This window comes from Mastigoproctus giganteus, chromosome 12 (genome assembly GCF_048544385.1).
Source record: "Mastigoproctus giganteus isolate SK-2022 chromosome 12, ASM4854438v1, whole genome shotgun sequence".
Classification (NCBI taxonomy): domain Eukaryota; kingdom Metazoa; phylum Arthropoda; class Arachnida; order Uropygi; family Thelyphonidae; genus Mastigoproctus; species Mastigoproctus giganteus.
This window is the reverse complement of record NC_143586.1, coordinates 59,296,616-59,323,764: the sequence shown is the minus strand read 5'-3', so window position 1 is coordinate 59,323,764 and position 27,149 is coordinate 59,296,616. Positions and strand designations below refer to the sequence as shown.

The 27,149-nt window shown below is 38.6% G+C and overlaps 1 protein-coding gene across 7 annotated transcripts in view; it reads left to right on the top strand.

Moving 5' to 3' along the window:
• Positions 1-27,149, top strand: part of defl (Integrator complex subunit 7) — a 273,951-nt gene that overhangs the window by 144,762 nt on the left and 102,040 nt on the right. For 6 of the 7 annotated variants that reach the window (XM_090386497.1, XM_090386499.1, XM_090386498.1 and 3 more), the window contains 2 exons: positions 20,938-21,099; positions 23,875-24,069. In XM_090386497.1, coding sequence (XP_090242623.1) covers positions 20,938-21,099; positions 23,875-24,069 — 357 coding nt within the window. The remainder of the gene's footprint in view (positions 1-20,937; positions 21,100-23,874; positions 24,070-27,149) is intronic. The other variant, XM_090386500.1, reaches the window with a different exon arrangement.

The following is a 27,149-nucleotide window of genomic DNA, read 5'->3' as shown; positions in this document are numbered from 1 at the left end:
TACAAGATTAATTTCACTGACACAATCTGTGCAAACGTTGACATTAGAAGTTTTGAAACAGTAATCCGACCAAGGAAAAGAAGAAAAGAAATCCCGCAGATCATCCCATTTTGCATTCTTGTAATGCCAGACAACACAAGGTTGGGAATGGCCATGAGAGAAAGGCTCCATTGTAGAAGAGACCATCACCAAGTTGTGATTAACCCCGGGGGCTCACATCTGGTGAGTATGGGCTTGGCACACCCAGGGTCCTGAGCTGGATATCATCATTCTTCTCTTTCTTGGTGATTCCCTTCTACTTTTGACTCTCTCTCTCTCTCAGGGTAACTCGGGAATTTTTTTTTTCCCTGGTGCAGCATAAGTCTCAGGCTTCCTTACACCATATAGCTATTAACAATAATAATCTGAGGTGCCTAGGGGACCACTCACCTCGACCTTATAACTTAAAACGGTTATTTGTGAGAAAAAGATCAAGCATGTTGGCTGGGTGGTTAGGACTGTCTGGTATTCTGGTAGGTAATTGGACAATCTGTGCGAGGTCACTAGTAATTGCAAAAGCCTCAGCATGTTGACCACCTGGGTCCATCTGACTAGAAAACAGAAACCAGCTGGAGTTGTGAACATTAAAATCACCAAGGAAAATTACCTCACTGTTACAAAGTTGGAATGGAGAAAGTCACGTTTAAAAGAGAGTAAGTCAAAGGTTCCAAGTGACTAGTGGAGTTGGGAGAATGATGGAGGCAGCAGGTGAATTTAACAGAATGTGGTAGAGGAATTTTAAGCAAGAGAAGGTCAAAAAGAGGAAATTCCAAATTACTAAGTAGCTGACAGGGATATCAGAAACGACATATGCACAAGTGTATGACTTTTGAAGCAAAAGGAATCATACAGCAAATAATACAGACAACTGAGATGAGTAGTGGTCGAATCAACTGATAACTGAGATTCTATCAGAAAAAGTACATGAAGTTTGGCAGACTGTAAGTGGAAATGGACATCATTGAGATGAGAACTGACACCACATATATTTGTGAAATAAACGAGAAAGTGTTTGGGAGGTTTAGATCTTTACGCAGGTAAGTTAGCTTGACAGTTCATGATGTATTCAGTAGTAAGAAAAGCTGAGGGGTCATGCTGTATGAAGTAATGAAATTTTTCGATATGGCATACACATGGTAAGAATTATATAATATCAGTGTAGATACACCATAGTTTCCACATAAATTAAACTACTTACATAGTGTGAAAGACATCGTTTTTAATTGTATATCATATTGTGGCTACCTTCACGAGATACCAGGTACTGCACTACTTCGAATAAGTAATGCTTCTCTAGAGAAGTGTTACCTGGTATCTCGGTGTGAGGCGCCTCCGTAGCCAGGTGGGAAGGAGCAGCAGTGCGTACCACATGCTTCTTAATTAGACCGGGGTTCGAGCCCGTCACCACCAAATACGGAGGATGTGGAAAGGTCAGGGAATGACCACCGCATATTCCGGAGCAATATGGCCTTAGTTGCTAATGCTCCTAAAAACCAAACAACAACAACATCTCGTTGTGAAGGTATCTTCTGAAGGTAGCCACAATGTGAGATACAATTAAAAACGATGCCTTTCACACTACGTAATTAGTTTAATTTATTGGGAAACTATGGTGTATCTACACCGATATTATATAGTTAATTTAAACCCACATCATATTATGCCTTGTGAATTTAATCTTCAAATATTGTATCATTATGGAACCACTTCACAACTGTGATGGCATGTTTGTATTATCTGGGTACCTGCCCACCCACTGATGATAAGCCAACAGCTTTGAAACGGTGCCCTCTGGGTGGTGGTATCAACTGAGAATAAATAACATTAGTCTTCTCTCCTAGAGAAGCGTTACTTATTCAAAGTAGTGCAATACCTGGTATCTCGTTGTGAAGGTAGCCACAATATGAGATACAATTAAAAACGATGCCTTTCACACTATGTAAGTAGTTTAATTTATGGAGAAACTATGGTGTATCTACACCAATATTATATAGTTAATTTAAACCCATATCACATTATGCCTTGTGCATTTAATCTTCACACGTGGTAAGAATATACCTAGCTCCTTGACATAAATGTGGCCTCAGTAATTCCCTACATACACACTACTCAGACTCCCTCCAGTCACTATCTGGCAGAGTAGAGGCAGCAAGATTATACACAGCTGATCTGGAAGCTTCCTAGAGAGTTACCAATAGATTTGATTCAGTGTACAAACTGGCGACCAGCCTGTGAACATGTTTTAAAGCTGTACTCTCGAAATGTAAGGAAGATTGAATTTTGCCATGATGCCCATCATAACTTCACAAAACATCAATCATACTGCATGACGGAAGAGATGGGGAATTTTTGCCGGAGATGTGTCCTGGAGACTAAACATGGGTTTCACCACTTCAAGCCTCGAATAAGCAAAGTGGCGGTATTTCACTGGTTGATGAGTCATCTACCACCTAGTATTGCTTGGTAACACCAAGGGGTGGCATTCCTCCATATGGTGTGGATGTGACACCTCAACCTATGTTTATGTTGGTTCGCACCTGGGTCACGTGCAGGGTGCCATATTTCAGGACTTGCATATGGGGGTTATACCCAGTGTTACTAACAGTCCCACCATCATGAAGGCGCAAGCAGAGAATTTGGCTGTCACAGACCAACTGGAATTTGCCGAAATTAGGGCCACTTGACTTGAGTGTCACCCGAATATCAGTTCCATCAGCGTTCTAGAATCCCAGGTAGCAAGCACAGCTTGGCATATCTGAGAGAATGTCTGTGACAACCTCAAGGACCAAATTGCCTTATGATTCCACTCCTATCAAGATGTTCTTGCATTACTTTAACTAATGATTTCATTAATTTTACTGGCACAGAGGTTAAACTGACTGGTCTATAGTTGCCCACTTTGCCCTTTGTGAATAGGGGATACATTTATGCATCTCCAGTCTATAGGTACCTCCCCCAAATCTAACGATGCTCTCAGTATTATAGTGGTGCCTCTGTAGCCAGGTGGGCAGGAGCAGCAAGTGCGTAGCACACGCTTCTTGATTAGACCGGGGTTCGAGCCCATGGCCACCAAATACGGAGGATGCGGAAAGTCAGGGAATGACCACCGCATATCCCCTGAGCAATATGGCCTTAGTCGCTAAGGCTCCAAATAACAACAACTCAGTATTATGGCCAAAGTTTTAGCTACCTCTTTTGCAGCTTAGCTTAATATAATTGAATAAATACAATAATTGGTTCTAACAGTCCTCCCAAGTGCTTTTTTCAATTTTAGGTGCAGTGATTTCTCAACAGCCTTACTTTCTGTAATGAAAACATCCCCAGGAATAAAAATAAAACTAAACAAATAAATATCAGTGCTGTATAATGGAACAAATCAGATGAGAAAAAAATATAAAAATAAATAATTGTAGTAATTTTAAATCACAGCTAATTGCATTTAATAATGGCACATGATTTTTATTGCATTGTATTGTCTTTGCTCTCTGTACATAGAATATATATGATAAATTTTATTTCATAAAAGAATTAAATGAGCATGCAGTCATGTCACTCATACCCTATATTGTGTTGCAGAGATAAGTTATGTTCTCTGATGAGAATAGTTTGATTTTTTTCTGTGAAAAAAGTATTCTGAAATCTACTCTGCATGTGGAACAACATAAAACTGATTTTTATTATATTTATTAGTATTAGTAGAGGCATACAATGCAAGAAAGCAAGCTTATGCAGCATCAGCCAAAAAAAAACAAAAAAAAAACCCTTCCAATTTCACCCATCCATTTGTTCCAAATGCCTGTCCAGTTCAGCCTTAAATTTATTTAGGCTATTAACTTCCACAACAAATGATGGAAGTCTGTTACACCAATCAACCAGCTGCTGGCTAAAGGCAAATTCTGCAAATGCAGAATTCTGCAAATTCTACAAATTCTGTCTTTCCTCAATTTGAATCTATGTCCTTTCAGGTTCTTAATCTGAGCAAGAGGAAGAATCCCATTAGCATTCAGCTTGCGCAACCCATTCAAGGCCTTATACCTCTACATCCTTCCTAAAATGAGGCTTCCAACCTGTACACCAGTAGTCTCAAACTGGTGGCCCGCAGGCCGCATCCGGTCCCCCGAAGCAATTTTACGCAGCCCACAAATACATTTCAATTATGTATTTGTTGTAAATACGGTGCTTATATTCACTCTCATTTTGTTAAAAAAAAATTCCGGCCCATCAGCTGCTTTCAGATCTTGCATTCGGCCCGCATACAGTTTGAGTTTGAGACCACCACGGTAAACAATATTCTAGGTGTGGCCTGACCATTGCCTTGTACATTGGGATAATCACCTCACTGTCCCTTCTAGCAAAATTCTTATATATCATTGACAAGGCTCCATGACCTGCCCTGACAGCCCGTCTGCACTGCTCAGGAAACTTCATATTTGACTTTACAATTACCCCCCAAGTCTTTTTCACTTTCATTTCCCTGAGTGTAGTACCACACAGATGGTAAATTTCTCTTGGGTTATTGCTACTCATATGCAGTACTTTGCATTTGTCAATGTTAAACTTCAGTTGCCACTTCTCAGCCCATTTCTCCAACTTATCTAGATCCAGTTGGAGTAGCATACTGTCTTTACTGTCGTTAACAACCCTGTCAACCTTTGTATCATCTGCAAACTTGGACATTAATCCTGATATACCTTCATCAGTATCATTGATGAATATACAAAACAACAATGAGCCCATCACTGAACTCTGGGGAACTCCTCTAATACTATTTGTCCACCATCAGCAGTGTCCATTGATTACCACTCTCTGTCGTCTCCCACTCAACCATCCCTTTATACATTGTAGCAGCTTACCCTTAATTCCATACCCCTCCAATTTGTACAGCAGTCTTCCACGTGCAACAGTATCAAAAGTTTTCCTGAAATCCAAGTATATGATATCAAAATTATTTTTGGCATTCAGTTCCTTTGTGACCGCATCATAGTATCCAATCAAATTGGTCAGACAAGACAATTGGTCCCTTAAACAAACCCATGCTGTGTCTTATCTATTACTACAACCTTGTCTAGATGATTCTGCAGTTCTTCTTTAACTAGTGACGTTATTTTCCCAGGAACACAAGTTAAACTAAAATGTCTATAGTTACTTGTGTCACCTTTTGAACCCCCTTTGTGAATTGGTGATACATCTCCAGTCCATGGGGACCTCCCCTGAGTCCAGGAAGCTCTCATAATTATGGCTAAGGATTTGACTACTTCCTTTGCTGCCCCCTTTAATATAACTGGATAGATTCCATCCACCCCAGATGCCTTTTTGTGTTTATCTTCAACAATTACTGCTCCACTTCGATCTCAGTTATTATCACTTACCTCCCTCTTAGAGTTTGATAAACTTCTGGCATACCCCTCATTGAATAACTCCTTATGTGTGAGTGTAGATGCAAAATACTCATTCAGTTTATCAGCTACCTGAGCATGATCATCAATAGTCAACCCATCTATGTTAAGTGGTCCAATCTGATTCATCACTTTCCTTCTAGTTTACATACTTAAAGAACTCTTTGCTGTTTTTCTTTGCATCCTTTGCCAAAGATTTCTAGTAATTTACCTTTGCCTGCATTAACCTGCTTTGTGACTTAATTACAGACAAGCTTATATCTGCCATAGGCTTCTGTGTCACCTGATAATTTATATACATCCCATACATTTTTCTTCTCTGCCACGAGCCTGATTAATTCACTTAACATCCATTTAGGCCTGAACCTTGAACAGTATTTCTTAGTTGGAATGAAAAGCCTAGTAGCCTCCAAGATTAAGCCCCTGAAGGCTTCCCATTTGGAATTCAACTTTGGTAACATCATCAGTTGAACCCACTGTACAGAATTTAAAAACTGTCTGAGACCCCTGTAGTCACCTTTACGAAAGCAAAAGCCCTTCCCTTTAACCTTGAGGGTAGTTACATCTTTAAGTTATTCCCATATCAGTACATTGTGATCACTGTCACCCAGTGGTTCCTTTATCTGCAAATTCTTAATGCATGAATAAACACTGCTGATAATCGGATCAAGGGTATTAGTCCCTCTGGTTGCCTCTCGAACATGTTGCTGTAGAAAACAGTCATCCAGTAAATCCATAAAAGTCTTGCTAGTGTGCAAGTGACCAACCCACCAGTTCCAGTCAATATCTGGAACGTTAGAATCCCCCCATTATAAGACATTCCGGTTTACTGGCCTGCTATGTTTCTCTGCACAATTGCTCATTATACTCATCAGATTCCTTAGGCCTATAACACACACACCTACTCATTTTTCCGAGGTGCCTCTGTAGCCAGGTGGAAAGGAGCAGCAGTGCATAGCACACGCTTCTTGATTAGATCGGAGTTCAAGTACGTCACCACCAAATACGGAGGATGCGGAAAGGTCAGGGAATGACCGCCGCATATCCCGGAGCAATATGGACTTAGTTGCTAATGCTCCTTAAAAAAATAAAAAAAAAAACCAAATCATTTTTCCTTTTCCAGTGCTTATGCCACACAAAACAGACTCAACATTGCATTGTTCACCAACATAAATTGAATGCACTTCCTTAGATTTTATTGTTTCTGAACTAACAGCATAACCCCTCCTCCCTTCCTGTCCTGTCTATCCTTTCTGTACACATTGTACTCCCCAAATTCCAATTCTGCACTGCTTATATCTGTGAGACACCACATCTCTGATATCCCAAGAATATCTGCCTTTGATGTCTTGAGTAGCACTTCAAGCTCATCAAATTTATTAACTATACTCGTATCATTGGTGTACATGCAAATATACATGCACCTGTTTCTATTCTTAGTTACCCTAACACAACTATGTATTTACTTGTTCCACTATGACTCCCAACAGTCCTGGAAATCTCCATTGCCTTGCTTTTCAGGCTGCTGCTCATTCTAATGGAAACAGTGAAGAATCACTTTTGCGGCCACTGTTAATCTTTTAGTCTGTGTAATCATCCCCCCCCCCAAGCTAGCAGTTTTCCAACCCACATTTTTTTTTTTTTTTTTATGAAAACCCCAAACATGAGAGGTATTATAACCTATAGTACTTTAGTACTGTGCTTTGCTTGGAGGTTGAGAATATATTTGTTGACATTAGACTACTGTAGACTGTAATCTTTAGGAAAGACATATGAAGGAAGGTTGTTCCAGAAAATGGCAGTTGAATGAATAAACGAGGAAGATGAAAAGTTGGTTCAGTGAGCTTGGAGTTGGGCAGTAAATTGATGTTGGCGGCACGTGTTCAAACTGTTTTGAAAGAGAGAGCGGGAATTATAGAAGCCAATTCAGAAGAACAGTGCCCATGGAAGTATCTGTAGAAAAGGCATGCAGCAGAAACAGTATGTCTATGAGACAGCGAGTGGAGAGACTCTATTAGAGATGAGTCATTACTGTCCTATTATTAGACTCTATTAGAGATGAGTCATTAACCTAACTGTCCTCTTCTGAATGGAATATAGAAGCCTGAGAGAAGATTTGGGGGCACTGCCCTAGATGTGCGAACAATATTCCATGGTAGGGCCGATTTGCGATTTATAAAGAGTAAACAGCTGTTTGGAAGAAAAGTAACGCCGAGAGCAAAAGAGAAAACCGAGTTTTTTTGATGCAGAGGAAGCAATATTTGTAGTCTGCTTGTGCCAAAATAGATTAGAAGTCAGGGTAATCCCCAAAAGAGATACATCGACTTGCCTAGAAATTGGAGTGTCACCAAAGATAAGCATAAGAGCAGAAGAAGAATCCTTTTTGCAAGATATAAGACAAGACTGAGTTTTAGAAGGATAGAAATCAACTAAGTTGTCTTTGTCACACTGGAGAATTACCTGGAGATCGGCATTTAAGGAATTAGTAATGGATATTCGAGAAGTTGAAGCTGATTGAGCAGAGCAAGGTTTCTCAAACTGGAAAGTGGAATGCGGTATGCTATCATGGCAAAACTGACTGGATATGAGTAAATTTCCAAGCAGAAGGAAAAACACCTTTGGATTAAGAAAGTGACAAAAGGTGGCAAAGAACAGGAGTAAGTTCAGGAGCACAAGTTTTGAGAACAAGCAGATAAATACCACAAGGACCTGGAGCTTTCTGAGCATCAAAATTCGGTGGAGGTCAGCTTTATCCTTGCCTGAAGTGACAATAGAACCATCTGGTTTTGACAGAGGTGGGAGCAGAGATGGGCAAAAGTTGTGGCCAATAGCTTTGGCAAGAGATCAGAATGCTTGGCTTCCATTAGGGCAAGAAGCAAGTTTTCTACTCTTAGCCTGTTCAAAATCTAGGTTGGACTGATTAATAACTGCTTTACAATTGTTGTGAACTTTGGTGTAGGCAGAAAATGAAACTGAAGAATTGGAAACAAGCCAATTACGATATGCAATGTTCTTCTCATGAACGGCCTTAGCACATTTATTGGAAAACCAAGGTTTAGATGAAGGACGAGATTTTACAGTGGAGTGTGGGATAAAGGATTTCATCCCTACAAGAATAATTTCACTGACACGATCTGAGCAAACATTGATATCAGAAGTTTCAAAACAGTAATCCGACCAAGGAAAAGAAAAAAAGAAATCTTACAGGTCATCCCATTTTGCATTCTTGTAATGCCAAACAACATGAGGTTGGGAAATAGCCATGAGATAAAGGCTCCATTGGAGAGGTGACAATCACTAAGTTGTGATCTGAGGTGCCTAAAGGACCACTCACTTTGACCGTATACTTAGAAGGGTTATTTGTGAGAAAAAGATCAAGCGTGTTGGCTGTATGGTTAGGATTGTCCCGTATTCTTGTAGGTAAATGAACAACCTGTGCAAGGTCATTAGTAATTGCAAAAGCCTCAGCTTCTCGACCAGCTGGGTCAGTGTGACTAGAAAATGGAAGCTAGCTGGAGTTGTGAACATTAAAATCACCAAGGAAAATTACCTCACTGTTAGGAAAGTTGGACTGGAGAAAGTCAAGTTGCAAAGAGAGGATATAAAAAAGCTCCAAGTGATTAGTGGAGTTGGGAGAATTTTAGAGACAACAGATAAATTTGACAGAATGAGGTAGAGAGATTTTAAGCCAGAGAAGATCGAAAACAGGAGATTCCAAATTACCAAATCTCTGACAGGGAATATCGGAATGGATATATGCTCAAGTACCACCTTTGAGGCGAAAGGAATCATACAGCAAATAATTTGGGCAACTGAGATAAGCAGTAGTTGAATCAACCGATAACTGAGATTCTGTCAGAAAAAGTACATGGGGTTTAGCAGACTGCAAGTGGAAATGGACATCATTGAGATTAGAATTGAGACCACGTATATTTGTGAAATGAACTGGGAAGTTTTTGGGAGGTTTAGATTTTTTTGCAGATAAGCTTACTCTATTAGTTTGACAATTCATGGTGTATTCAATATTAAGAAAAAGTGTGGGGGGGGAACATGCTGTATGAAGTCATGAAATTTTTGGATATGGCATACACATGTTAAGAATATACCCAGATCCTTGACATAACGTGGCCTCAACAATGACTCCTGCATACACACTACTCGGACTTCCTCCAGTCACAGGTGCCTCCGTAGCCAGTTGGGAAGGTGCAGCAGTGCGTAGCACACGCTTCTTGATTAGACTGGGGTTCCACCAAAATACGGAGGATGCGGAAAGTGAGGGAATGACGACCGCATATCGTGGAACAATATGGCCTTAGTTACTAATGCTCCTAAAAACCAAATAACAAACAAACATAACCCTCCAGTCACTATCTGGCAGAGTAGAGATAGCAAGATTATACATTAGCTCATCCGGTAGCCTCCTAAAGAGTTATCAATAGGTTCAGTGCAGTGTACTAACTAGCGGCTGGCTTGCGAACACCGTTTTAGAGCTGTACCCTCGATATGTAAGGAAGTTTGGATCTCGCCATGATGTCCATCATAACCTCAAAAGACATCAGTCATACCGCATAATGGATTTTGATTTGATTTGATTTAGATTTTATTGGCGCATTAGCATCTAAGGCTATAATGCGCCAAAACCAGGTAATATATAAAAATTTATTCTCTCAGTGACCTAAGTAGTTAGGCCACCCTGTCCAGATATATAATAAAAGACATAACAATAACGTAAAAAATTTTAAATACGAGTAAAAACCTTTATTGATTTAAAAAAAGCTAAAAACAGCAGACACATTGTCATTGTCAGATAATATCTGACTGAGTGTATAAGGCTCAGTCAGATGGTTAAAAGCGGTAAAACGGATATTGCTAAAATCTGGACAGTCAATTAAAAAGTGTCTAATCGTTAAAATTGTGCCACAGGACACACACATAGGAGGGTCATCAGCCCTCACCGCATAATGGAAGAGATGGGGAAGGGTTAACTGGAACTTAGCTCTGGAGACTAAACATGGATTCCACCACTTCAAAATAGGTGCCTCCGTAACCACGTGGGAAGGAGCAGCAGTGCGTTGCACACGCTTCTTGAGTAGACCAGGGTTCGAGCCTATCACCACCAAATATGGAGGTTGCAGAAAGGTCAGGGAATGACCACCACATATCCCCGGAGCAATATGGCCTTAGTTGCTAATGCTACTAAAAACCAAATAACAACCACCACCACTTCAAACCTCCAATAAGCAAAGTTGTGATATTGTACCGGTTGATGAGAGTCATCTACTACGTAGTATTGCCTGGTAACACAGATGGGCGGCATTCCTCCATGTGGTGTGGGTGCCACACCTTGACCCCTGCTTACGTTTGTTCACACCTGGGTGGTCACTCACAGTGAGCTTGTGCATGGGGGTTACACCTAGGATTACTAACAGTCCCACCATCGTGAAGGTGCAAGCAGAGCATTTGGCTGTCACAGACCGTCCGGACTTCACTGAAATTGGGTCCACTTGACTTGAGTGTCACCCAAATATCAGTTCCATCAACGTTTTATACTGCGACACGACCACCAGACCACAGCAATTTACAAAAAATCACGAAACCACGAATATATCTAACACTGCCTCAATAGCATCAGCAAATATTCTTGCACCCTTTCTATTTAAGTATACCCCATCCCTGTAGAAACAGTCTCTCCTGTCAACAAGCACAGACCAGGCTGAAAAAACTTCAACCTCTTGCGTCTTGCACAATCTCTCCAGGGCTGAATCGATCGACAAGGCTCTCATCATATACTCCCTCCTATCGTATCTGGGCAGAATTGCAGACACTTGCACATTCAATCCTAACTCGTGACTTTTTTTCAACATTGACCTGTACTTGTTGAGTAAATCTATAGATATCTTACTCGTAGTGTCATGTGTTCCAACCTGTACAACAGCACAGTGTAACCCTCCATCTTTAGTTTGAATTTATAACCCCCATGTCTATAGTTTGAGTAAGAGAAAGGATTTCATCAGTATTGAGCTCACTCAATCCATTCCATAGCCTTAAAGATCTCTTTCTGATTGCCTAGTCTACAGATGCTACCATTTGCAGAACTGAAGCCTTTCCTTGTAAGAGTACCCATTTGTTCCTCTCACTAAGCTCATTGCTCTTTGCTGCACCCATTCCAATGGATCTGTATCCTTCCTAAATTGAGGCCTCCAGATCTGTATGCAGTACTGAAGTTGTGGCCTGACCATAATCTGAGCTCACGTGATTACTAAGTACGGTGCTGTTTCTTGTATTCTGTCTATCTTGTGAATTCCTCTGACTATGTGGTTGTCCTAGAGTATAAATAGAAAATTTATTTTTATACAGTGGGATGATCACTCGCTTATCCCTGCTGTAAAAATTGCTGTATATTATTGAAAAACCCCATGGCCGCCTGTCTGCACTGCTCAGAGAACTTTATATCTCGTTGCACAGTTACCCCAGTTCTTTTTCATTCTCCTCTACCCTGAGTGTGGTATCAAATAGTACACTAAACTGGATTACTACTCTCCATGCGAAGTACTTTGCATTTGTTGATATTAAACTTCAGTCTCCACTTCTCAGCCCATCTACTTAATTTCCTAGATCACTCCGTGGCTGCATACCCTGATTAACCACCTTGCCAACCTTTGTGTCATTTGAAAACTTAGACATGAAGCACGATATGCCTTCATCAGTATCATTAATAAATATAGAAAATAACAATGTTCCAGCACTCAACCATGGGGAACTTCACTAATAACATTAGTCCAAGAACAGCAGTGTCCATTGATAATCACTTCATCTTCTCCCACTCAACCATCCCTTTATCCATAACAGTAGCATTGTCCTTAATGCCACGCTGGTTCAATTTGTATATCAGTCTTTCATGTGAAACAGTATCAAAAGCTTTGATGAAATCTAAGTATATGATGTTAAAATTATTTTTTGCATCCCGTTCCTTTTTACTGCATCATGGTAGATTGGTCAGATAAAATGCTCCCTTAATGAATCTGTGCTGTGATTGCCATATAACTGCATTCCTGCCAAGATAATCCTGCATTGCTTCTTTAAACAGTGATCCTATTTTCCCTGGAACGAAAGTTAAGCTAATTGATCTGTAATGACTAGCCCAGAGCTTCTAGTCACTATCTGGTAAGTTAAAATTGACTGTTATAAGATGTTCATCTTTACTTTGCCCACTGTTTGCCTGTATACCTCTTCATTATACTCATCAGTTATTTGGTCGATAACATACCCTACTCTCATTTTTGTTTTTCCGCTGCTTATGTCACACAAACTAATCCACCATTACATTGGTCACTTTCACCAACATTTTATTATTATTATTATGTCTAAGGTGGCACCTAGACTTCCGTCTATCTCCACCTGATTAAGTTGACTTTGTGCAGAACCTCTGCAAAATAGACCTGTATGGAAGGTCTCTTCGCCATCAGGGAGAAGCTGTCACCTGCACAGCTGCTCCCCGTTGGCGAATAGACCCTAATGGCCGCCCATATTCACTTGGTGCTGGGCCTGGTCTTCTATTTTAAGTGCCTCATGCACAAAAATCCCGCACCCACCGGAAGTAGTGCTATACCGGTGGGTGCCAGCAATCCCGCTCCCAGGCTGCCCACACCTGAGAGCCAGCAAAAAAAAAAAAAGAAAAAAGAAAAAAAAATAAATAAAATACATATATACACACACACATAATATAAACAAACTAAAAGGGGAAAAAAAAAAAAAACCACACAAATAATCAATGTATATAACCAAATCTTAATTAGTAATCATTAGATTATTCCAATGTCTTCTCCGTTGAAAAACAGTTACACAGAACTCTTGCAGTGCTTGAAATTTATCCTGATTAGCAGTAAGGTCACTTTCACAGCCTCTAACTAAATTACCAATCTTCACTTTTAGCCTTTCTCTATGTTCAACATACAAACTACAATCATATAATAAATGACTCCAAGTCTCAGGTTGACCGCAAGTGCATAAAGGAGAGCTGACTAGACCAAAGTAATGTAGTTTAAAATTCAATGAGCCATGGCCAGTTAAAATAAACGATGTTACCATAGAAGGAAAAAACCATTTGTTATTACTATCATAAGTAAATTTAACTGTTGGAATAAACAATCTAGTCACCTCCCCAGTTGCACTAAGATCCCATCTCTGTTGCCACATACCAATCAACTGTGTTAGAACATTTTTCTTAGCTTTAGCTATCTCTATAGTGACATCAGATGTGATATTCATGAAAGAAACCACAATTCCTTTTTTTAAGTAATAACAAAGGGCCCGATACACAATGTACAAGTCTAGAGTCAAATGCCCGGCCAAAACCTGCATAGCATTCGTTGAGACTGTTCTGCACAAATTAGAAATAACATAAAGCATTGAGCGCTGAATCGATAACAATTTCTGTTTAAATTTAACGTTACCAACAGGGTGCATTACTCAAGAGTCAATGTGCTTCTTAACCAAGAACATAAGTCCTGTCCTGTTTGTCCTTTCTGTAAATGCTGTACTTGCCATATTTAAATTATGCATCTATTGTGTCTGAGTGGCACTATATTTCTGATATTCTTACAGTGTCTACATTTGATGACTTAACTAGTACTTCATATTCATCAAATTTATTTACTGTTCTCCTAGCACTGGTGTACAAGCCAGTATACATTCACCTTTTTTTGCTCTTAGTAACATGTATTACAGCCCATTTATTATTTGCTTGCTCTGTGAAGATTGTCATTAGGTCTTGTTACTCTAACATCTTGTTTTCCTGAGGTTGTGCATCCCAGTAGAAGCAGAGTAAGAATCAGTTTCAACCCTGTCTATGGTTGCTGTTAAACTGTTAGCCAGTGTATGCCATTCAAGCTAACAGTTTTCTGACCTAACCAACACTGCCTCAGTAGCATCAGAAAATATTTTTGTGCCCCTTCTGTTTAAGTGTACCCCAACCTCACTTTCTCCTGTTAACAAGCACAAACCATGCTGAGAAAACTTCTGCCCCGAAAGCATTGAACATGGCTGAATTGATTGACAAAGTTCTCATCATGTACCCCCTTGTATCATGTCTGCACTTTTTTTTTTTCATAATTTCCCTATACCTCTTAAGTAAAACCTCAGATCTGTTCTCAATATTATTAGTGCCAACATATACAACAATAATATCATCTTTTATGCCCTTAAAAGATAACTTCTCTAAATTATTAATTTTTGCCTCTGGTAGACATACCCTGGTCCTGTTTCGCCTATCCTTTTTGGATGATGTATTTCCCATTTCCCTGACAACAGAATCATTGATTAGAAAACAGGCCTTGAGCATCAAGATGCATATCACTATAGGATTTCTAGTAAGGACTGACAGACTGATTTAAGTTAAAATTTATTAAAATAAATAAATAGATATACAGTGAAACTTCTCCTAACCGACACCTCTCTTTAACGGACATCTCTACAACGGACATTTTCGAGTTCAAGTATGTAAAAAAAGAGTTTTTTACATACTTGAACTCGAAAAGGAAAGGGATGAATCAGATTGGTCCACTGGATATTGATGGTTCAACAGTTGAGGATCCTGCTCAGGTGGCTAACAATCTAAACGAGTATTTTGCATCTACATTCACGCATGAGGAGTTATTCAGGAAGGAGAATGATGTAGGTAAAGTAAACATTGGCAGTGAGCTGGATGATTTTGTAATAACTGAGAGGAAAGTGGAGGAGAGATTGTTGAGGATAAACATAAAAAAGGCACCTGGGGTGGATGGGATCTATCCAGTTATATTAAAGGAGGCAGCAAAGGAAGTATGCAAACCCCTAGCCATAATTATGAGAGCTTCTTTGGACTCAGGGGAGGTGCCCATAGACTGGAGATGTGCAAATGTAACCCCAATTCACAAAGGAGGATCAAAGGCTGACACAAGTAATTATAGACCTGTTAGTTTAACTTCTGTTCCAGGTAAATTAATGGAGGCACTGGTTAAAGAAGCACTGCAGGATCATCTAGACAAGAATTCAGTTATAGCTCAGACGCAGCATGGTTTTGTTAAGGGCAGGTCTTGCCTGACCAATTTGATTGGATACTATGATGTAGTCACAAAAGAACTGGATGCAGGGAATAACTTTGATATTATATATTTGGATCTTAGAAAGGCTTTTGATACTGTTGCACATGGAAGACTGCTGCACAAATTGGAGCAGTGTGGCATTGGAGGCAAATTGCTGCTATGGATAAGGGGATGGTTGAGTGGCAGAAGACAGAGAGTGGTAATCAATGGACACTGCTCAACGTGGACTAATGTTATTAGTGGAGTTCCTCAAGGTTCAGTGTTGGGTCCGTTGTTGTTTTCGGTGTTTATGAATGATATTGATGATGGGATATCAAGTTTAATGTCCAAGTTTGCAGATGATACAAAGGTTGGCAGGGTCGTTAAGGACAATACTGACGCTATGCTGCTGCAACAGGATCTGGAAAGGTTGAACAGATGGGCTGAGAGGTGGCAAATGAGGTTTAACATCGACAAATGTAAAGTGCTGCATATGGGAAACAGTAACCCCAGAGCAACGTATCAACTCTGCGGTACTACACTGACAGTGGTGGAGAATGAAAAGGACCTGGGGGTAATTGTGCAGGCAGATATGAAGTTCTCTGAGCAGTGCAGACGAGCTGCAAGAGTAGCGCATGGTGTCTTGTCAATGATATACAGGAATTTTTCTAGCAGGGATAAGGAGGTGATTATTCCCTTGTATAAGGCAATGGTAAGGCCACATCTTGAGTACTGTATACAGGTCTGGAGGCCTCATTTCAAGAAGGATGTAGAGCTGCTGGAACGGGTACAGAGAAGGGCAACAAGATTAGTAAATGGAACAAAGGGTTGCTCTTACGAAGAAAGGCTTAAGTTTTGCAAATTACAGAGTCTGGAGACTAGGCACCGGCGAGGTGATCTGATAGAGGTGTATAAGGCTTTGAATGGTTTGAGCATGCTCAATGCCAATGGGATTCTTCATCTTTCTCAGAATAATCACCTCAGAGGGCATAAATTCAAATTGAGGAAGGACGGATGTCGGATAGATGTGCGGAAATTTGCCTTTGGCCAGCGGGTGGTTGGTTGGTGGAACCGACTTCCATCACTTGTTGTTGAAGTTGATAGCCTAAACAAATTTAAAGCTCAACTGGACAGGTATTTCGAACGAACGGAGGGGTGAAATGGGAGTGGGTGTTTTTTTTTTTTTTTTTTTTTTGGCTGATGCTGAGTAAGCTTGCTTTCTTGCATCATATGCCTCTGCTAATGCTAATGCTAATGCTAAAGCATCAAGATGCATATCACTATAGGATTTCTAGTAAGGACTGACAGACTGATTTAAGTTAAAATTTATTAAAATAAATAAATAGATATACAGTGAAACTTCTCCTAACCGACACCTCTCTTTAACGGACATCTCTACAACGGACATTTTCGAATTCCTCAACTCTCCTCTATTGGTTTTAATGTGTTTTCAGCTTCTGTCTAGCGGACATTCTCTGTAACGGACGCGGACAGGCAATCTGCACTGTTTCGTTTAGATTAGCACTTAATTTGATCTCCCCATAATGGACAGCGGGCGAGCTCACGGCCCTCTTTCTAGGAACGTTTCTTCCACGTATTGCCTCAATCGTGTGTTTATTTTATATTTCTGATTCTCTGAATTTTATCAAGGTTTACGTCGCGGTTCTAAACCCTTTTTCAAGAATTTTAAGGCACGTGTAAAACTTCTGATGAATTCGGTGTGTGCAGGGGATTTTGTAGCCCTTTCGTCTTTTGAGTTTCAGTTTTGTTCAGTGTCGTGTGAAGTGCACAATGTCTTCTCGTAAACATTTAACTTTAAAAGATAAAGTCGAACTCATTAATGCGTATGATCGGCAAAACAATAGTGTTCGCAATCTCGCTGCAAAATTCAAAATCTGGAAGATGCAGGTAAGCGACATCCTAAAGGAAAAAAATGAACTGCTCAAACAATTTTGGCAACACGTAAATGATCAGGTTCAAAAATCATTCCCAAAAACTGTTGGACTTCAAATTGACAATGTTACGTATGAGTGGTTTTGTCGCGCACGTGCTAAAAAAATTCCCATTAATGGGCCTATTTATTAGGGAAAAGGCTTTGGATGTTGCGAAATCTATGGGAGTAAATGAGTTCAAAGCTTCTGTGGGATGGCTAGACAAGTTCAAAACTCGACATAAAATTTCTTGGAAAACCGTAAGTGGTGAAGGTGGATCTGTTGATACTGGGGTCATAACAGAGTGGACCGTCAAATTGGATGATTTATGTCGTGATTTTGAAGCTAAGGATATTTACAACTGTGACGAAACAGGGTTGTTTTTTAAAGCTCTTCCTGAAAAAACAATGAGTCTGAAAAACAAAAAGTGCCAGGGCGGAAAAATTTCTAAGGAACGCTTGACTGTACTATTATGTACAAATATGCTAGGAGACTTTGAACAACCTCTTGTTATAGGAAACCCACAAAATCCTCGTTGTTTCAAGGGCATAAAGTTGAATCTTTTGGATGTTGACTGGAGCCGACCGGGCTAGCCGAGTGGGTAAAGTACCTGCACGGCAACCCAAAGGTCGCGGGTTCGATTCCCGCCTCGGGCTTGGATCAAAGTACTGCAAAAACCTTGGGAGGTGCAATATGGCCACAGAAGCCGATGCGCCAACAACTACCAAAGTACGTGAACGTGTTGACTGGAAGTCTAATAAAAAAGCGTGGATGACACGAGATATCATGAGCGAATGGATAAGTCACTTTAACCAAAACATGATTCGTCAAAACAGAAAAAATATTCTTTTCGTGGATAATGCTGCATCTCACCCGCACATTGAATTGTCCAACATTCAAATTGTTTTTCTGCCACCAAACACATCTACAGAGTGTCAGCCCTGATCAAGGGATAATAAAAAATTTTAAACTTCACTATAGAAAACATGTTTTAAGACATCTCATTGCAAACATGAACGATGTAACATGTGCGAGTGACTTTGCAAAGAAACTCAGCATCCTAGATGCCATTCAATGGATTTCCTCTTCAGTAAACGCAATTAGAAAACAAGCTGTCGTGAACTGTTTTGTAAAGTCTGGCTTTTCAAATGCAAAAATTGAAGTTGTGAACAGCAATGTGGAGCACCAAGAAGAACAAGAACTTCAACATCTATTGATAATGTACAATACTTCCGCTACAAGTGACCCTAGCTACAAAGATATAGACTCGAACCTCTCTACAGAAGATGGTGCTCTAGATGTCAACGACATTATCATCGATATTTTTCAAGAAGTTCCTCACAAGGATGAAGAAATGGAAGGAAGTCATTCTGTCGAAGAACATACTAACAACGAACCACCGATGAAAATAGAAGTGCTCATACAAATCAATCGTTTAAAAATGTTTTTCGCCGCTGAAGAAAATACTGAAGGACTTTTGATGGTTTCTTCACTCCAAACAAATGTTGAAAACAAAATTATCAGCTGGAAGAAGGTGCAGAAGAAAATAAGTGATTACTATATGTATTTTTCTTAAGATAAAGTCATAATATGCATAGCACAATTGTATGTATATTATTTACAAAAATATTGTGCAAAATCTGTATATAATTTAATTTAATTTTACATTAAACGTTTAATGATTTTTCTTAATCTCTTGTGTATGTAATTGTATATTATTTACAAAAATATTGTTCAAAATCTGTATGATTTAACGATTTTTCTTCCTTTTTTTTTTTTCTCCCTCAGACATCTTGTTAGCGGACACTTCTCTCTAACGGACACATTCTCGTTCCCCATGGCTGTCCGTTATAGGGAAGTTTCACTGTATACATAAATAAAGTACTAAAACAGATAAAAAAGTGTTAAAAATATATAAGTAAAAATAGTAAATATATAAGTAAAAAAAGTTAATATATAAGTAAATAAGTAAAAGCACATATATAAGTAAAACATGACTTTGAAACTGTCGACTATTCACGTGATTACCACCAGCCTCGTGGCTTAAGGCACTACATATAGTCAGCTGCAGCCCATACTATGAATCGTAATAGGGGAGTTCACATATACCCCATTATGTAGTCTGCCATACTATAGTGTGATGAGCACTGGCATTCCTTACACATGCATAATACTGCATTACCGCCACCGCAGTTGTGATTTATGATTATGCCCAGTAATCTTTTGTTATTTTACCCAATGTATATATATATTCAGTACACTGTGTACCGACTAGCTGATGAAGGGACACCTTTCCCCGAAAGCTTCTGTTTTATTGCTTTTTACTTATGTATTTTAACGCTTTGATTTTATATCTGTTTTAGTACTTTATTTATGTATATATTTATTTGTTTATTTATTTTAATAAAGTTTAACTTAAACCAATCTGTCGGTCATTACTAGAAATTATATAGTGAGAATCATTGATAATAGCTACTTACTGTTGGACCATTGGGATTATTGCCGTGTTTTGTCTGATGCACGAGTGTAGGCTTTGGCATTGAGTTTTGTATCTGAGAGCTTGTTGGATCCCCTATTTTAATTCCTTCAAGAGTGCTGTTCTTCTAGCCCTCATAAATGTATATCAGAACACTGGGTTCATGCTTAATTTCCTCATACTTTTGCACTTTGGATATGATACATCCAAAGACATGCTCTTTGGATGTATGATATCCCTCTCCAGATAGTCCCCAAATGTTAAGCAAGTAGCACATCTTATAAAACCATGATTTGTAGAAGAGTTCTCTCAGCCCCCCCCCCTCCTCCAAGCCACAGCACTGACACTATTTAGCTCTCTGCTTTGCTTCTTTAGTCTGAGGCACGATATCCATTTAAATTTAACTTCATTTGAAAACCACCCACCCACGGATCAGTATTCTTCTTTAAGCATCTTTGAACAGGCTATCACATAGGTTTGTCATATTTTAAATATGAAAAGCATGCTGCTCTTTCAGGTACGTTATTCACTTAAATGTGGAAAATCTCAGAGCAACTCCTGGATACACAAAGTTTGTGCTATTTCAAGTAGGAAGCCTGTTTTTTTTTATTTATTAATTTATTTAATGTGAAAGTCTGGCTGCGTATCACAGGCTGCTAAGCATATAGAAGGTGAAGCAGCTCTGTTTATTCTCATCAATAAGTTTACAGGGAGAATGAATCACTGAGTTGTGTTCTAATTTTTTTAATCATTTAGTATTTTGACTCTCAACTTTGAATTCTCTGATGCTTACATGCCATGGAAATATAACTTGTGTGATAAGGCTTTGTTAAGACATCTTGTCACATATACGTTTGTTAGTAATATGATAAATCTTATTGATAGTGTTATTAGCTTGCATATTTTTCGGTAATAATTTGTTGTAGTTATGTAAATCAACTTACAGAACTGCCCCCCCCCCACTATTCCCAACTTTGTACATTAATATAGTAAATATATATTAATATACAAGGTGTTGATGTTATTGTGCATAGGTGAGTTCTGAGCATCTTCACTTTTGGCTCGTAAGCTTATGGGAAATTAGTCAAGCAGAAAACTGTCTTCTCAACAAGGGAATGAAAGGTGGGGTTACAGGACTTGAAGACAGCCTTTCATGGGCAATATCACATTATATGAAAGCTGTGTCAGCTTTAAAGGTAAGCCACCTCAGTTATTTTTATTGTGTTTATACCATTTATATAAATGCATCCTCAGAAATATTTTTAATATCATTGTAAATTAATAATGACAGTCTGCATTTTTTTTTTTTTTTTTTTTTTTTTTAATATGAAAACCCCAAACACGAGAAGTATTAGAACCTATAGTACTTAGTGCCATGCATGGGCTGAAGGTTGTGGAAATGAAAGAAGATACTTGTTGACATTAGACTTGAATTTCTGTAGATTGTAATTTTCAGGAAATACGTATGGAAGGAAGGTTGTTCCAGAAAACAGAAGCTGAATGAATAAATGAGGAAGAAGAAAAATTGGTTCTGTGAGTTTAAGTTGGACAGTAAAAGCATGTTGACTGCTTTGAAAGAGAGAGAGAGAGTGGGAATTATAGAAGCCAATTCAGAAGAACAGTTCCCACGGAAGTATTATAGAAAAAGCATGCAGCAGAAACAGAATGTCTATGGGACAGAGAGTGGAGAGACTTTGATAGAGATGAGTCATTAATTAACTTAGCTACCCTCTTTTGAATGGAATCTAGAAGCCTGAGAAAGGTTTTGGAGACACCACCCCAGATGTGGAAACAGTATTCTGTGGTAGAAGGATTTGTACAGAGTGAACAGCTGTTTGGAAGAAAATTAATGCAAGAGCAAAACAGAAAACCCAGTTTTTTAGATGCAGAGAAGCAATATTTGTAATGTGCTTATGAAAAGCGAGATTAGAAGTCAGGTTAATCCCACATAGAGATATATGATCTTGCTTAGAAATCAGAGTGTTATCGATTGCAGAGTGTTATCATTACCTTTTTGCAAGATATAAAACAGGATTGAGTTTTACAAGGATTGAAATCAGCTAAGTTATCTTTGTCCCACTGGAGAATTACTTGAAGATCAGCATTTAAGGAATTAATAGTGGATATTTGAGAAGTTGAAGCTGTTTGTGCAGGGCTGGGTTTCTCATACTGGAAGGTGGAATGTAATGTGCTTTCATCAGCAGAACTATGGTTGGCATTTCCGATCAATGAAAGAAGGTCATTAATATACAAGAGGAAAAGAATGGAGGGAAAGAACTGAACCTTGGGGGACACCAGCATTAGTAGTGGTTAGAAGATAGACAGCCTTATACTATCACCCTCCATGAGCGGTCAGAGAGAAAACTGGATAACCAATTACAAAGAACAGTTGGCAAACCATAAGATGGAAGCTTGTTTAGAAGACCTTTATTCCAAACATGATCAAAAGCCTTTGAAATGTCAAGAGCAACTGCTTGAGTTTCACCAAACTTTTCCATCGAATCTGTCAGATGGATAACATAAGCCAGAATGTCAACAGTGTATTGACACTGATGGAATCCATACTGGCGATTTTGATCAGATTGAAGGTTTCCTGATAGCTTGAGTTGGCAGTTAATTGATTTCTCCATTACTTTAGAAAGAATAGAAGTAATGCAATTGGACAATAATTAGATTGGAGGGATTTCCACCCTTTTTAGGAACTGGCTGGATATGAACAGATTTCCAAGCAGAAGGAAAAACACCTTTGGAATAAGAAATTGAAAAAGGGTGACAGAACACCAGATATTTGGATAGATCAAGATCTATCCGAATATCTAGTAAGCTTCATTACTTCCCAAATATTAGTTCAGTCCTTAAACTTTTTGATCACATCCCTTATTGAAAGAAGGTAAGGTATGAAAAAATTGATAACATGAAAAACAATCTCTTATGGAGGAAAATGCTTACTAAAGTTTTATACAGCAAAGTGACAAAACTTCAATAAAATAAATCCAATTGTCTTTAAAATTAAAAAAAAAATCAGATCAGTATTGAGCCTGCTCAACCCAATTAAGGCCTTATACACTTCAATCAGATCAACTCCCAGGTGCCTAGTATGCAGACCCTGAAATTTGCAAAACTCAAACCTTTCTTGGTAAGAAGACCCTCTTATCTGTCTACACCAATCCTGTTGCCATTCTCTGTACTCATTCTAGCAACTCTACATCCTAAAATGAGACCTCCAGACCTGTACTCAAGACGTGGCATGACCATTGCCTTATACAAAGGGATAATCACCTCCTTATCACTACTAGCAAAATTCCTGTATATCATTGACAAGACTCCATGACCTGCTCTGGCAGCCTGTCTGCACTGCACAGGAAACTTCATATCTGACTGCACAATTATCCACAGGTCTTTTTCATTATCTACCACCCTGAGTGTAGTACCACACAGTTGGTATGTTTCTCTGGGATTACGTCTACCCATATACAATCCTTTGCATTTGTCAGTATTAAACTTCAGTTGCCACTTCTCAGCCCATCTGCCCAACTTTTCTAGATCCTGTTGCAGTAACATACTGTCATTACCAACCCTGTCAACCTTTGTGTCATCTGCAAACTTGAACATTAAACCTTATATATCTTCAGCATTGATGACTAAAGGACTACCATATAAATTACCAGGGATCCTTTGGAAATTTGTGTGCATAATTGTGTAATACACCCTTCTGTCATTTTATGAAATATATTTTCCAGAATGCCTTATACCTATATTATATGAGTTTATGAAATCTTGCTTGTTTGCAGAATTTTGCAAGTATGCAATAAGCATGATGGGGTGTACAACACTGTCTTTGCAGCTGTTAACAAAACTACAGTAAATATGAGATAAGCGTAATGTACAGTCAGTTTTAGATATAAAAACATCAAGAAACAAGTGATTAAGTAGTTTGCTTATCTAATGAAGTAATTTATTACACTTTGTAGGCTTCAACTTCTCCTCTTCATTCCCTTACTTTTCGGTGTAAGTATGCACGCTTACGAAGTGAAGTACTGCAAACACATCTCCAGCTTCAGCATACATGTTCCTGTGTGAAAACTTCTCCTCCTCCTGCAATTGCTGCCTCTGTTGCCATGACATGTAGAGATGAACTTCAAAAGTGTGGAAGAATAGTTTCACAGGTAGTGTTTAATGAAAAGATTTTTAATACTATTTTTTAATATTTATTTTATATAGATGATTAGCTGGTTAGCTAATTTCAGTTGGGATGTTTGTATAAATTGTTTTAAAATTTTTCTGAAATCTACTGTATTTCTTCGATTCTAAGATGCACTTTTTTCCCCCTATAAACGTCTCTAAAAATGGGGTGCATCTTAGAATCTATGGCACCTTACAATTGCAGTTTTTTTTTTTTTTTTTGAATTTTCCCGTGCTTTGCACAGCACCACACGTTTTGTTGTTACATGGGAACCCCACCTCCAAGTTGACACATTCTCCAGTTCCATCGGAGAATAAATTGGCTTGGGTGATTTCACGTGTTTTCGAAATGTGAAGCCACCAGCCACCGTTATTTCATTATAGTGGAACTCACGCGGCGAAAACTAGGAAATTTTGTTTGCATCTTCGAAAGTACGTAAGAAGTAGAGTTACTGTATTTCGTTAATTTTGATTCCTTATTGCACATTAAAATGTCAAAAAGATTGCACTTCGAAGCTGCATTGAAATGAAAAGTTATTGTGTATGCAAAAGAACATGCAGATAGAGCTGCGGGTCGACATTTTGACATTAGTGAAGTAAATGTTCATCGTTGGAGAAATTATCGTGATTCCATATTTTCGTGCAAAGCAACAACCAAGTGCTTTACAGGGCCTAAGAAAGGAAGGTTTCCACAAGTCAATGAAGCTGTGATACGTTTTGTAACAGAGACATGCGCAAAAGGATTACCCATCACTCGACAAGTAATGCAATTGAAAGCCGGAGAAATTGGCAAATCTCTCGGAATAGAGAAAAATTTTAAAGGCAGTCACGGATGGTGCGACAGACTCATGCGTCATAGTGTATTATCGTTAATGCGCTGAACATCTATCTGTTAAAAAATTCGTGCAGACTATCAACAGAAGCTGATGAACTTTCAGCGACAGGTGATGAAATTAAGGAAAAACTATGGAAATGCTGATGAAACCCCAGTCTTCTTCGATATGCCTCGAAATTACACAGTCAACGCTAAAGGTGCTAAAGAAATCAAGATTATAAGAAATACAATGATACAAAAAGCAGCGTATCACTGTGATGCTATGCATCACCGCTGATGGTCGAAAGTTGCCACCATATTTAATTTTAAATCGAAAAACCATACCGAAGAATGAAATTTTTCCCGAAGATGTTATTGTGCATGCACAAAAAAATGGATGGACGTTGGCAGAGCTTACGGAAGACTGGCAAAATGTTGTGTGGAATAGACATCCTGAAAGTTTTTGTAACCCAACTAGCATGCTAGTACTTGATGCATTTCGTGGACATTTGTCCAGACGTGTCAAAAATAAAATCGTGCAAAAACATGGTGACTTGGTTGACTAGCCAACTGCAGCCACTCAACGTTTCAGTCAACAAACCATTTAAGGATTACTTGAGAAAGGAATACGAATCCTGGCTGTTGACTGACAACCTTCTGCTGACACCTTCTGGAAAAATTAAGAAAGCACCGGCATCAAAATTGACAGAATGGATATCAACAGCTTGGAAGCTAATCCCAGAAAGAATAGTGCAGCACTCATTTAAAAAATGTTGCATCACCAATGCTTTCGATGGCTCAGAAGATGATATATTATGGAATAACAAAGATAATGACGGCTCAGAAGAATCTGACCCTGAATGTGAAGTAGACTCTGATATTGATTCAGATGCAGATATCGATGGCTCAGAAGATTCAGAAGGAAGTGATGAATAACATACGTACTGATAAATACTGGTACTATTGTTGTTAGTAAATTGAATTCTATTGTAATAAAACTATTTATTAGATTTATTTTAGTGTTTTATTTATTTATTTATTTTTTCTTAGAATCAAAGCTTTTTTTCTGAAATTAAGGTACCGAAATTAAGGTGCATCTTACAATCGATGGCGTCTTAAAATCGAAGAAATACAGTATTTAAAATTTTAGTAAAAAAAAGGCGGATTTCCAACTTTCAATAAAATATAAATATTGAAGATGCCGCCCAAAGGTTTCTGTATTCCCCCTTTCCATGAATGATGTTATTGAGTTCTGCTGCAGTGAAGGATAACATATTTGAACAGAATGGTACCATCCTATTCATCCATTTTGCTTGACTGTTATTTCATTCATCCCCTGAGTATGACTGTATATTGGGCCCTTATGATTCCTCTATTTTAATAAAATGATAAATTTGTAAGAAGAATGGTGTGTAATATTCAAGAACATGAGCAGAATAACCTAATTTCCTTTCAAAGGGAAAGTAGGTCATTGTAATAATTTTTTCATGTCTCATCACAGGAGGTGAGAAATGAAAAATTTACATTCTCTGAGGAGATAATTTTCTTTGATATTGATGAAGTCACACACCATGAATTTAAATTATTCCACAAGGTCACCCAAAGGTCGCGGGTTCGATTCCCGCCTCGGGCTTGGATCAAAGTACTGCAAAAACCTTGGGAGGTGCAATACGGCCACAGAAGCCGATGCGCCAACAACTACCAAATCAAAAAAAAAAAAAAAAAACCCACAAGGTCAAATTTTAAACTCGTAGTAAATTTAATAACATTTTGGAGATATAATAAAAATCAAAGTAGCAACAGCAAGAGATAATGAAAGAAACAAATGAAACATGAATGAAACAAATTCTAGAATTAATATACTAGATGAAACAAGTTGTAGAAGTTTCTGCATCCAATAATGGCAGAATTGCTGGACATGATACATCACCTTGCAAGGGGACCACTTTGAAGGTGACTTCATGTGATAGCTGGTCAGGGAAAAACCTTTTTTTTTTTTGCACACACACATTTATTTATTTATGTGTGTGTGTGTGTGTGTGTGTGTGTGTGTGTGTGTGTGTGTGTGTGTGTGTGTGTGTGTGTGTGTGTACAGGATGTCTCAAAAATACAAGTCATAACTTCAGGAATGAGTTGCTCATATGTCAACAATAAATATATTTTATATCAGCATAGTTCCGGAAATGCTTGGTTTCCGAGTTTTGAAAGTCTGTCTATGACACTTAACTGTTCACATCACCTTATATTTCA